This window comes from Brachyhypopomus gauderio, chromosome 4 (assembly GCF_052324685.1).
Source record: "Brachyhypopomus gauderio isolate BG-103 chromosome 4, BGAUD_0.2, whole genome shotgun sequence".
Classification (NCBI taxonomy): domain Eukaryota; kingdom Metazoa; phylum Chordata; class Actinopteri; order Gymnotiformes; family Hypopomidae; genus Brachyhypopomus; species Brachyhypopomus gauderio.
Genome location: NC_135214.1, coordinates 23,489,080 through 23,502,015, shown reverse-complemented (window position 1 = coordinate 23,502,015; position 12,936 = coordinate 23,489,080). Strand labels below are relative to the sequence as shown.

The 12,936-nt window shown below is 39.8% G+C and overlaps 1 protein-coding gene across 1 annotated transcript; it reads right to left on the bottom strand.

The window, feature by feature from the left end:
* Positions 1 to 2,697: 2,697 nt before the first annotated feature.
* Positions 2,698 to 12,406, bottom strand: LOC143512609 (cytosolic sulfotransferase 3-like). Its single transcript, XM_077003152.1, has 8 exons — positions 12,229 to 12,406; positions 11,684 to 11,822; positions 10,901 to 11,029; positions 9,535 to 9,635; positions 4,822 to 4,948; positions 4,611 to 4,708; positions 4,292 to 4,466; positions 2,698 to 4,094 (listed from the first exon to the last, which is right to left on the bottom strand). The coding sequence occupies exons 1-8, from the start codon at positions 12,250 to 12,252 to the stop codon at positions 3,982 to 3,984; spliced, it is 906 nt and encodes a 301-aa protein (XP_076859267.1). The 5' UTR covers positions 12,253 to 12,406; the 3' UTR covers positions 2,698 to 3,981.
* Between the last annotated feature and the right edge of the window lie 530 nt (positions 12,407 to 12,936).

Sequence of the window (12,936 nt, the reverse complement as noted above, 5' to 3'; positions counted from 1 at the left end):
TTTTCTATTATTTAGCGTATCTAAATCTAGGGTCACGCTTAACGACGAAAGCTGCTTTACGACGGACATTTCAGTCTAAACCCATCGTTAAGCAGGGACTCATTGTACATTTAACTGAACTGATCAGTTTCTGAACGGTGCCTGACAGTTCAGAGTTCATGCCTGTAAGGTCTTTTGGCCGGTGTTGTGTTGAATTCCGACTCCACTCATTTATCTGCGCATAAAGACACTACAGATTATATTGTCGATTTATGTTTCTATGCATAAATAAGAGCTAGACTTTAATTATCCATCACAGCAAACGGCACGGAATTATCTATGTCCAAAGCCACACTGGCTTTAATTATTTTAAATAAAATACACACTGGTTATACGAAGTTCACCTCTGACCACGACTTCGCAGTATTACAGCAGTATTATGTCTAAATATCTAGTTAGTACAAAACTAGAGTGCTCAATGAACCAAGTTAAAATCACTGTAACTCTCGAATATCATCTATAGTGTTTTTATGCGTGTGCAAACGAGGGGAGTCGGAATTTGGCACAACACGTTCGTTTGAGAAAAATTCTCCGTCGTGCCTGTTAAATGAAAATGAGCACTTTCTTATTTGATTTACAACTTTGTCCTACCACCTGATTGCTTCTGACTGGAGTCTAAGCCTCGCCCCAAATTCAGGCGAGCGTTCCTATTCATTCTGGCACGAATACAGCTTTGCAGAGACATACAGTGGAATACAATGACGTTCAGTCGATTGCATTTCAAGGTGGCTTCTGGCACGAATTCAGCGATTCTTTCTTTAAATACAAATCCACACACACTGGAGCTTTTACTTTTCATTGTGGCATGTTTTCATCACATCAGTGTTTAAATCAATCTCGTGATCATTACATTTAAAGGAGACATTTATGTCTGAAATACCGTATGGTGAAAAGCAATACCTCTGTGCCGTGATTACATTTCGAGCTGTATTATATTCAATTCTGGCACAAATTCAGCGTTTTGGTTTTGAATGCAAATTCTTGTGTATTGTTTTTCAATAAAGAGATAAAGTGCATTGAAATGTAATGTAATAGTGCTTTTGCATTTCATTTTGGCACATATTCTGCATGTTTGTATGGAATAGCAATGCATTTCGTGGATTGCATTTCCATTTTTGCCTAGTAGGGATTACATTTCAATTTGGCACTGTTCCCTCTCCATATTCCACTACGTTCAAATTATAGTCAAATTAGATTCCATCAGCCTTCCAATCAGATTCCACAGCCCTCCATTTTATTCAGCCAATCGGGTTCCACAGCTTTTCACCTCAGGCAGCCAATCAGGATTGGATAATAGCACACTAAGCAGTACAAGCTAGTTTTTTTTAACATGGCCGCAGAAATGCTCATTAGATTAATTCAAAGGGTAGCAGAAGAGTCCTCGTGGTGAATTTACACTCGATTAGTGTGAAAGGTTAATCGATCAATTGGCAGACATCTCTGCCTTATCTGGCGCTGATGTGACTGTTATTGCCAAATTGTGCGCTGTGGCAGAGCAACAGAGTGTGCCTCGAACTACGGCGGTAGGACGGCCTACCTACGTGAAGCGTGCACATCAAAATGTATGTGTAAATGGAATATGAATAGACGTCTACCACATTGCAAATGTAAATGGAACTATTACATTTGAATTTGAATTTTGAGCTCAAAGTTGCTTGTATGAGTGGAAGATGTAAATGCAAATGCGTATTACATTTTCATTTTAATAATTAGACAGAAAAACTTCCATAGTTTTTTCACTATTTGACAAAATACGTGAGGAGCGATGACAGAAGAGGGGGGGAAGGACCGTAGGGAATGTTGTATCGGTGTACTCGGTGGACTCCGAGTATACGGATGGAGGAGGGCTGACTTCCTCTTCTTCCCCGTAATACTCGGTAGGGGCCGAGTAATCGGATGAAGGGGGGCTGACGTCTTCCTCCTCCTCAATCAATCAATCAAATTTTATTTATATAGCGCTTTTTACAACAGTTGTTGTCACAAAGCAGCTTTACAAGTGCCGAGTCCTAGCCCCCAGTGAGCAAGCCTCACTGCTCACTCCTCCCCGTAATACTCAGTAGGGGCCTAGTAAATGGAAGGAGGAGGGCTGATCTCCTCTTCCTCCGCACCGTGGTGCTCGGTGGGGGTCGAGTGGACAGACGGAGTAGGGCTGGCCTCCTCTTCGCCTTCACTTTAATACACCGTCGGCACTGAGCACAACGATGACGGGGGGCTGACCTCCTCCTCTTTTGATGTCCGAGAAGCTGCAGACATTATGGGGAAGCCACTAGCCTCACCCTCACTATCTTCTTCCCAGTACACGGAGGGGGGGGGGAACTCTCCTCCTCTCCGGACTCTCCGCTCTCAAACTCATACTCGGGTGGGGGGGGGGGGGGGGTCAGGGCAAAGGCGCCTGTACCCACCGCTATGGGCACGCTGGATTCCTCCTCGGGGTATGCCAGGGGGATGTCCTCTCTCATAAGGACGTGGTACCCCTCTCTCCACGCCGCTTCAAAGAACGCCTCTGCGTTCTTCTCCCTCATGTACACCGGGGCAGAGGAAGACATGTGACGGCACTTGGCCTTCTTCTTCCCCTTCTTACCACGGGACGTGTATCCTGGCATTTAGGCGGCTCGTCGTTCTGTGACGTGCGGAGGAGGCAGGCACGACAAACGAAAATCTGGTGCAACATACAACTTTAATCACACAAAACATGAAGCTTTAGTACGGCAGCGCAAACACATCAAAGTGACACACAGGCACAAAGCTTTATACAAAGATGAGCACGAGACGTTGCGCGAACGCACATTGCGCAATAACACATTCCCCTGTGATCACGAGACAAGGCACAGGTGAGACTAACGATCACGCTCACTAACGACCCACACCCACGGAACTACAAACATGGACATAACTACACGCAGACAAGGTAATGACACGCCCACAAGGAGGGGTCCGGAGCTGTCACCGTGACATATATAAGGGACTTATTTATTAAAAAATTTTTTTTTCACATTATTTTTACTGTCTTTCAATCTAATGCAACATTCAATCAATGCACATAATGAACATACTTTCACGTACATGAACATAGATTCATAGGTCTCCACTGAGTTATTTATTTAAATATGTATGTGCTGTGACGTAATGTTTGCTGTTATTTTTTTTGTTTGGGACGACGGGGTTGTCAGATTAAATCTTCTTTGTTTTGGTTATCAGTCCCATCCTTTTAGTAATTTGTGTGTGTGGAAACCTCGATAGTGAGTTACAGCAACCACACAGTGACAGTCAGAAACCAGTGACAGTCTTAACAAATGTGTGTGTGTTTAAACAGTTCACCTATTCCAACTTTAATATAAAACTTTTCTAAGGTTTCTCTTCCCCAGATTCATCAACGGTTTGCATTTAATGTGAGTCAGGTAATAATTATGTTCCTGACTTTCATTTATCGGGAGCCTGCCTGGTGGTCTGCCTGGGTATTGGCCGGGGTGTGATGTGCAGGTGTACATATAGATGTCATGACTGGCTCTATGATGGAACAGAGAGTTTATTGAGAGAGTTTATTAAGTGTATTGGAGGTGATGATTAATGTTGGAACTAAATTCTGTAGGGTAGTAGATCTCCAGGACAGGACTTGGGCATCCCCATTTTACAAAGTCCAATTCCAGTGTAAACACTTTGTTGAACTTGTTCTTAACAAATATTTGTGTCAAACTAAATATGCCTGCTTTTTGGTGTTACATCTGAATTGCTTTAAAGTCAGCATTACAGATGGAACTATATGACTATATTACTTTTAGCCTTCTAATATAAATATTATATAAAATATATTATTTTATTGTCAGCATGAAATATTTATTTTTAGTTTAAATTTATAGTTTCAAAAACTATAAATATAGTCATAAATGAGTCCTTGAATAAAGTCACCATGTAAGTGATAAAACAAGAATGTTTCAGGGCACTCTAAACTTCTATCCTGAACTGTAGAGTAGTGTTATTCATCTTCTGTTTGTAATGTTCATCAAACTGCACATTCTGGGCTTCTGTGAAGTGATTCTTCCAGTCACCAACTATCCCTGCGGAAACAAATATGGAGAAAACCAGAAACAATAAAATATTTGAAGAATATTTACATACTCTGTTTACTTAGGTAATAATAACTAACAGGCAGCAAAGAGCATCTTCTTATGGAGAAGTTTACAGATTAATTAATACTAATCTGAATGCACAAATAATTCACTCAGCAGCCCACAGGGGTTCATAGCATATTAACCTTTGCGCATGAACGGTGAGATCTTGAAGTCCATTACTGGGTTGGTGGAGTAGTTGGTCATACTGTTTTGCTTCATGGAGTCAAAGTGAACAGATTTGGTGATTCTCTCCTTCTCCTCTGATGGAGTAGACAAACCGAGGAAGGAACATAAGCGCTCCACCTCACGTCCAGTGTCCTAGACAAACAGGGACAAGACTGTCAGATCCTGAACCACACTAATGAACACCAAACTCAAATGGTACAATTGGTGTAAAGATCAGCTTATCTTAATCCCAGCTGTAACCATCATCTGGAAAAATCTGCATATGTGATTCTTTACCTCCACCATGTCCTCAAAGAACATGTAGTGAATGTTTGAGTACGTCTTCTTCTTCTCCCAGTATCCACACACATGGTCATACCAAAGACCATAAACTCCTGAAAAAAGTTTAAATGGAAGATGATGCATTACTTATATTAATAAATGAGAGCTATTTCAGCTTTTAAAAAACCATTACCGCAGGTCCCTGTAGAGGCAGTAAATCACTCACTCTTTCCATCCATGTAGTTCTTCAGAAAAGTGCTCCAGTCTCCTGGTTCTGGTTGTGCAATGTTCATTCGATTAAAGTGAAAATAGGACACAGCATTGTCTTTAGCATTGCGTGCTACATAGACAACCTGGAGAGGTTAGAAGAAACAATTATCATTGATGAACTACTGTACACGCAGGTAGATCTTATGTATTGTAAAATGTGTCGACAGTTTGAAGCACAGAACACTGTGGTGAGCTTTGTAGGACCTGCTTATAGGTAGATCCAAGTGCAATGGATTTTTTAAGATGGTCAAGTTTCATACCGCATATACAAATCTAATCTGTGTCATGCAATTGTTAAGGTTCACATTATATATTCAAGTTTAATTAATCTCCTTCGATTGTTAATGTTAGGATACAGGCTTTCTATAACTTTCTATATTTGATCAGTATAGAAAGTTGACTGATGTAGGCCATAGCTGGACTCCATGACATTAATTACTATTTCAAAATGTGATGAATGTGCTCAAAATGAAATTTACTGCATCAAAGAAGCACTCACTCACACTTTATTCTGCCTGACCTTTGCCTGTGTAAGTGCTCCCCGAAGCTCTGAGATAAGACTTAATGCCTAACTGTAAGACCTATAAAAAAGGAGACTGTACTTATTTTGTGTAGTAAGTACACTACTAAAAGCATTACAGAAGGGTGAAAGGCACGCTGATCATTTTTATCTGTCTCTGAAGTGTGAATAACTTTTAAAATGTGATAATTTCAAAATAAAGATTTACTTTGAAATATCTTTTTCTTTGGGCCACTATCTTGACATGCCTAATTTTATTACGTTCTGAGATAATATTGAGAGAAAAAGGGCAAAATTGTCTAAATGGTGTAACGATAAAAATGCAGCACCAAGAATAAGTTGTTGAAAAAATGTGTAATGACATTCTAAACAACCTCTGAAATACACTGGCATAATCTTAAACAATTATTTTTTATATCAAATAATAATGGCAGTTCTGAATATTTCTATTAACATGGGGAATCATTTCTGCCAAGTCAAATGTCTGGCATGTCTACTGGTGATTGGACCCATTTTTAACATTTTAAGCCAGAAGATCATGTAACAGAATGTCATGTCAAACAGAAGGACCTCTAAAGACTCCAACTGCCACAAGTCAAGATTAGTAACTCTCTGTAAAATTTGATAAAATAAAGTAGATTCAGGTCATGGTCAGATATGATTTGAATACATGTAAAATGGTAAGACCTCAGTAAAATGTTAATAAATATAAATCATCATAAAATATTCAAGTTAATATGAAAAATTGTTTGCAGCGTTTACATCCACAATTGTCACGTAGGGCTACGCCCCCCTCTCTTAGCTGTCACTCTGGTTCCCTGTTCCTCGTGTCTGTGTTGTTCCTTGCCCGTTAATCCCGCCCTGCTTGTCTGTTGCCCTGGTTTCCCTCTGTCTGCCACGCCCGTGTCGTTATTGTCTTCACCTGTGTCTAGTTTAGTTCCATGTATATATATATATATATTCCTGTGTTTCCCTAGTCCCTTGTGGGTTATTCGTTCTATCGTGGTTTAGTGTTTGCTTAGACTGTTCATGTGCTCCGCGATCCTTGTTCTCTGTCTTTGTGAGTATCATTCCTGTTCCGTCGTTCCTTCCTTTTAGTGTTCTCCCCGTTGCCCTGGTACTGTAGTTCTCCTTGTGTGTCTGATCATGCCTTTGTAGCTGACCAATCTGGATGGCTCTCCTGTTATGACCCCTGCCTGTTACGACTACGAATAATAATAAATAATAATAATAATAATAAATTTCGCTCTTCTCAGCGTTTGTGTCCATCTCCATGCTCCGCAGCGTGTGCTGCATTACAACAATAATGCATGCAAAATTTGGTTTCAGTTTGAAATGTCCTGTGGAGTAACCGGGTTACACCATTTCACAATTTCCTTTATGAGACAAATTTTATCAATTTATGGACAATATTTCTACTTTTGTAGTTTTTTTTTGTATTGTTAATAATAATACAATTATTACAATTATTGTTGTTATTATTAAAATTATAAAATACCATAATATGCAGCTTGAAATGTAGTCTAAAAAGAATGATAAAATCTCTAAATGAAATCTGTTTTTAATTTCAAATTTCTATAGGATAGTTAGTGCACATAAACAAGAAGTATGTAGGTGGAAACCTGTGTATGCAAACAACAAACTCTCCTCTTCTAATGGATTCCTCTTACAATGAGTGGAATGTTCAAAACATCTCATATAGACAATGTATGTACAATTTGAATTGAGTTTTTCTTCAGTCTGCTAGATATCGTCTTACATTTGATTGTTTTTAATGTAATATGATGAATAAGGTGTATGAATTGAAAAGTATTGTTTTATGTGGTATTAAAAAATCTATTGGATTTTTTACCACATTTATAAAATACCCAATTCACTTAACTAATTCACATAACTTTTTATTCAACTTTAATTGCTTGTTGTTTGCTTGTCGTCAGTTGGTGTAACCGATAAATGTCAATTGATGTAACTAATGTTTCTCATTAAAATCTAATATTGCACAAAACGTTACTATGCATATGTACTGTACTACACTGTAAAAAAAAAAGTATGTCATAAAATGCTATGGCACCAACAGAAATGCAAACTATACATCTAAACAAACATCTAGCATGTTGTTTTAACATGTTTAAAGCATATTTGTGATTTGGACATCACACCCAACTCTTTGTCAATGACCCAGAAGTTAGTTAAGCACCAGGTGAAGAATTAAGTTTCTTTATAATACCATTCATCTCAACTGTGTAAACACATTTGCAAAGATATCTTAAAATATAAACCTGTCACATGGTCCCGCCTCCCTCCTGTCAGTCATGTCGTCTGTTTTGTTCTCTGTGTGTTTGAGTGTCTTTTATTTTGGAATTCCTAGTTGTCTCTGTCTTCACTCCCCTGCCTTGTTCTCCGCCCTCGTTATTGCTTTCTGGTGTGTTTTGTTGAGTTCCTTGTTTAGTCAGTGTTTAAGTCCTGTGTTTAGTCTCTTGTATTGTCGGTTATTGTAAGTACCTGTAGTGTTCATGCTACAGTCCCTGACATTTCTGTCAGTTCTGTCGCTTATCCATGTTGTGGAAACAAAAGCTTATAACCTGACTTTAAATTCATCCATGCGGTTCGACAATGATTCATACAATTTATTGATGAAGTCATCAGGAATAGCAAAGAATGCAGTCTTACATGCCTCCCAGAGTTCATCAAAATTCTTTGGTTTTGTCTTCCAAGCTTCCTCTTTCATCCTACCCCAAACATGCTCAATGATGTTCATGTCTGGTGACTGGGCTGGCCAGTCCTGGAGCACCTTGATCTTCTTCACCTTGAGGATCTTTGATGTAGAGATGGATGTATGAGATGGAGCACCATCCTGCTGCAAAATTTGACCCCTTTTATGATTGGGAATGTAAGATGTAGCTAATACTTCTTGATATTTTAGGCTATTGATATTGCCTTCCACCTTGCAAATGTTTCGCACACCCCCATATTGAATGTAACCCCAGACCATGATCTTTCCACCACCAAACTTGAGTTGAGATTTTCTGGGTGAATCTTGGATCCATACGGGCTCCAGTAGGTCTCCTGCAGTATTTGCGGCGGCTGTGGTGTAATTCAACTGAATTCAACAACTTCTGCCACTTTTCCAGCATCCATCCGTTTATCAGGCTGTGGGCCTTGGCAAATGCCACACGGTTTTTTACCTTCCTTTTGTTTAGTGCTGGCTTCTGGGCACTGATTCAAACATGGAGGCCATTTTGAGACAGAATCCTACAAACTGTTCTTGTTGACACAGGGACTTGAGGTGACCAGGCCTGGTGGAGCTCTGTTGAAGTGGAAGAGGGACTGGCTTTGGATTTTCTAACCAACAAACGTTCCTCCCGAGCAGTTGTCTTGTGGGGTCTGCCGGCCCTGGGCTTGTCAAAAACATCTCCAGTCTCTTCAAATCTTTTTTTAATTCTTTGTACTTGACGCTGAGACACATTAAAGGTGCCAGCCACCTCTGCAGTGGATTTGGTCTTCAGCGTCTTGATAATCAAGGCTTTGGTCGCAGGATGGATTTTTGCATGTTGTCAGAGGTCAAGTTGCAGTGCATTTGAAGGTCTGGGGTGCTGGAGTTTTTTTTATATACACCCACTAATTAACCAATCAATTAGTGAGCACAGGTGAGGCTGTAAACTAGGATTGGGTGCATTATATGACAAGGCGACAAAACTTTTGTCTTGCCAAAAATCTGACCTTTCTGTGTTCATTAAATGATCAATATTTCTGCAGTAAAGCAAATTTATTTTCGTAAATTAAATCTCATTTGGGAGGGTTTCAGCTTTCATATGAGTCATTTCTAAAGCCAATTGATGAATGTAAAGTGAGGTTATAAGCTTTTGTTTCCACAACATGGATAAGCGACAGAACTTATGTCAGGGACTGTATTTGAAATCTTGCCCCCCCCCAACCCCCCCCCCCCCCCCCCCGTCTTTAATGCTAGCTTTTATGTCACCTCTGTTCTTTGTATTGTTGTCATCATTTAGTGTTAGTTGTTTTGTTATTAAATTACTTCAAAGTCTGCATTTGCGTCCCACCTACTTTACCCCAAACATTACAAGAGCCATGTTTGGGAACTATTACCTAAATTGACATTCAAATATGAATAAAACCCACATACAGTACCCTGCAGTTCTGTTCCCAGAAGGACTTGGGCAGCAACTGAACAGGTAGATGAGTTTTGATAAGGCGTGGTGTGGTGGGCAGATTGTCTGCCAGTTCCACTCCTGCATGAGAGAACAGAACACAGTCAAATTTGGCACTGCACTATCAATGTGTTGAATAAAAGCAAAATGAATCTTACTGTGTCAAAGCTCAGCAGTGATGGCCTTATATACAGCTCAACAGTCCGACATATAAAAATACAGAATATACACCAAGCTCAGTCAGTAAACTTTCCTGCTTTTGCCAACAGGGAGTCATGACAGTGCAAATACTTGACAGGAAATGTAATGTAATTGTTACGGTGAGAGGAGGCAAACACGACGTTCTCACACTGACGTTTTATTTAAACAAATACACGTATCAAGGTCAGCACAAGTAGCACGAGCACGCTGAACATACAACGTATAACACAGCACAAGCATTAGACAAAGACAAGCACGAGACATTGCGTGAACACACATTAAATAGACAAACCCTGAACACTTTCCCTAGTGATCACGAGACAAGGCACAGGTGAGACTAACGAACACGCTCACAAACAACCACACCTACGGAACTACAAACATGGACATAACTGCACGCAGACATCATAACACGCCCACAAGGAGGGGTCCCGAGCTGTCACCGTGACAGTACTTGCTTTGAGTAATGTAATGTAAATTTTATTTATAGAGCACATTTTAAAACCAAAGTGCTTTACAGTGTCAAAGAAACACCATACCCTCTGCTCACTACATAAAACATATAACTTACATAAAACAGAATAAACATTCCTCCATATGCAGTTAAAACAGTTTAAGTATGTTTAGAGACACATTTATGCAACCATGCTTAAACAGCAAAATGCCCATAGACCTGCTAGGGTTAGCAACTGCATAAAGCTAGCTTGTAAAAATATGTTTTTACTTTTGATTTAAAAACAGTCACAGATTTGGTGTGTCTAATGTCATGTGGAAGACTATTCCAGAGTTTAGGTGCAGCAAATTTTCTGTATAAACAGGGGCGTCTGTGGATCTCCGTTGCGGGTGCGTCTTGTGATAATCCGTCTCACCTGTGGCTTGTCTCGTCATCACGTGGGGTTTATGGGGTTTGTCTATTTAATGTGCATTTCGCGCAGTGTCCTGTGCTCGTCGTTGTCTGAGTCATACACGTGTCTGTGTGTTTCCATGTTTTGTGTGTGCTGTTTGCGCTATTTTTGTTCAAATAAACGTAACGTGTGGAATAGAGAAATGATTCTGTCTCATCCGTCGACATTCAAAGGCAGGTTACAATCAGAGTATAATATCAATTTAATAACATTTTTGTCCATTGTGTACAGGACACAGACCTGTTGGGATCACAGGGAAGGCCGTCTCGAGGAACGGTACTCGCATGTAGATGGGCAGAGAGGTCTGACGCTCTGGTGCCGTGTTGCCAAAGTAAAGCAGGTCCAGTATGTAGGACACCCAGGTAGTGCCTGTCAGAAAAGACCAGGTGGACGCCACTTAGCTACTTTAGCTATAACAGAGACCACCAGCAACCAGCAGGTTTTGACCACAAAACACTGAGCAACTAATTTGCAGAGGGCCAAATTAACTGAAGTCCACCAAACTACAGCTTTAAAAATATACATTGTGACTTAGTCTCTCTCTCTCTCTATATATATATAGTTACGGCCTGGGCTCATCCACATGCCGCAACATAAGAAGGGAACAACAACAGGGTTCAATTCTCAAATAAATCTTTAATAAGTCAATTTAAAATGTCTAGGGTATGAATATATGATAATGGTGGTTAAGTGGGTGTATCTGAGTGCGTCAGTAGGTGGTCAATGTAGAGGAATAAAGAAGAGTAAGGATAAGGTTTGACAAGAGTAGGAGAAGGAGAGAAGGAGAAATCAAGAAGCCCAACACAACATGCCCAAACAAAGAAAATAAATGCCCCCCCCCCCCAAGAAAGAAAGAGCCCCACCTTATAAACAATACCACCAAGGTGTACTCAATGATCTAATTAGACCAATCAGACCCAGCCCTGCCCGTGCACTGACAGACTAGTACCTGAAGGGGACCCATGGGGTCGTAACAATATATACAACAGAAACCCATTAAGAAAGTCATTAAGCACAGCATACCTGATTTGGGATAAGTGGCGATGAGGATGTCATCTGGTCTTGCTTTGAAGTTCTGAACATTCTCCCAGTTGTCCGTGAAGTAATGAGTCATAGAGATGCCTTCAAACTCAAACAACTCTGGGCGGGGAATCTGCTTCAACTATAATATTTAAATGCATAATCTATTAATTAATAATCTGTAAAGGCAAATAATTAAGACAAGATATTTGTATCTTTGAAATATCACAAGAAACCCACCTAGTCTATCATACCATTGTAAAGAGAAATATCCTTTATATTGAAGGAGACTAGCTTTGTGTATTAAGTGTTTGGCCTGTACTTGAAATCTATCCTTATTAAGTTTTCAGCAGAAACAAACTATTGGTTGGCAGTTAGTTTGCCAAGTGTTAATCAGACAGTCATAGACCCTGAAGTTTCCTCCTGTTTCTTTCTCCTATTAGCAATACATTTAATATTGTGTTGCACATCAGTGATCCATCAGTAGTGTACAACATACTTCTAAAATGCTCATTAACAGCTCTAGGGAAAAAATGCAGCTGACTCACAGCAGAAAAATCTAATCCTTCCATGATGCAATAAATGGAACAAAGGCTGTAGATTCTTGTTGTGCTCTCCTGTCTTTGATCTGGTGCAGTTCTCCCTCTCCTGTGATCTCCCTGTTTTTGTGCTGCTCTTCTGTTTGTCACAGCTGATCTCTCTCACGCTTCCTCTCTTGGTTTCCTCCTTCATAACTCTGAGTTACGTAAAGGTTTCCCTCCCTCCCGCTAACATTACCATCACAGATTGTGGACCGCCCCTCCAATGGTCACGTTACCAACATCAACCACTCCTAAATAAACACATGCATGAACAAACACTGCCATATAATCTCCTCATACTTAGAATGATCCTGTGCTCTTCTGACCTCTGTAACTTTTCACCAAGTCCACATTAGTTTGACTTTGCATTACCAGCATTACTGCCTATCAATCTAATGCAATATTCAAACAATACACATCACAACCTGAAATGTTCGGAGTCCCTTCTAATTTCCAAGTCCATTTGAAATCTTTGCAGCTTTTCAGATTGCAATACTATACTACAAACAATATTACAATTATCTAATTTTATTAGATTTTCAAGCATAAGATCAGGATCTGTTGTAATTTGCATGAAGGGAGAATCATGTTTGAAAGGTACTATGCACGTGTTAATAATACTGCTTAATAGTATGCATGTTTGAGTACATGGAACTTAAGTTGTTAGAACAAATA

Bases quoted from the DNA above. Each gene is read 5' to 3' on its own strand.
- LOC143512609 (XM_077003152.1), bottom strand. From the start codon at position 12,252: ATGGAAGGATTAGATTTTTCTGCT. The intron at 4,467-4,610 runs GTAAAGAATCAC...CTGTTTGTCTAG, and splicing joins TCTTTGAGGACATGGTGGAG to GACACTGGACGTGAGGTGGA. The intron at 4,095-4,291 runs GTTAATATGCTA...TTGTTTCCGCAG, and splicing joins CTCACCGTTCATGCGCAAAG to GGATAGTTGGTGACTGGAAG.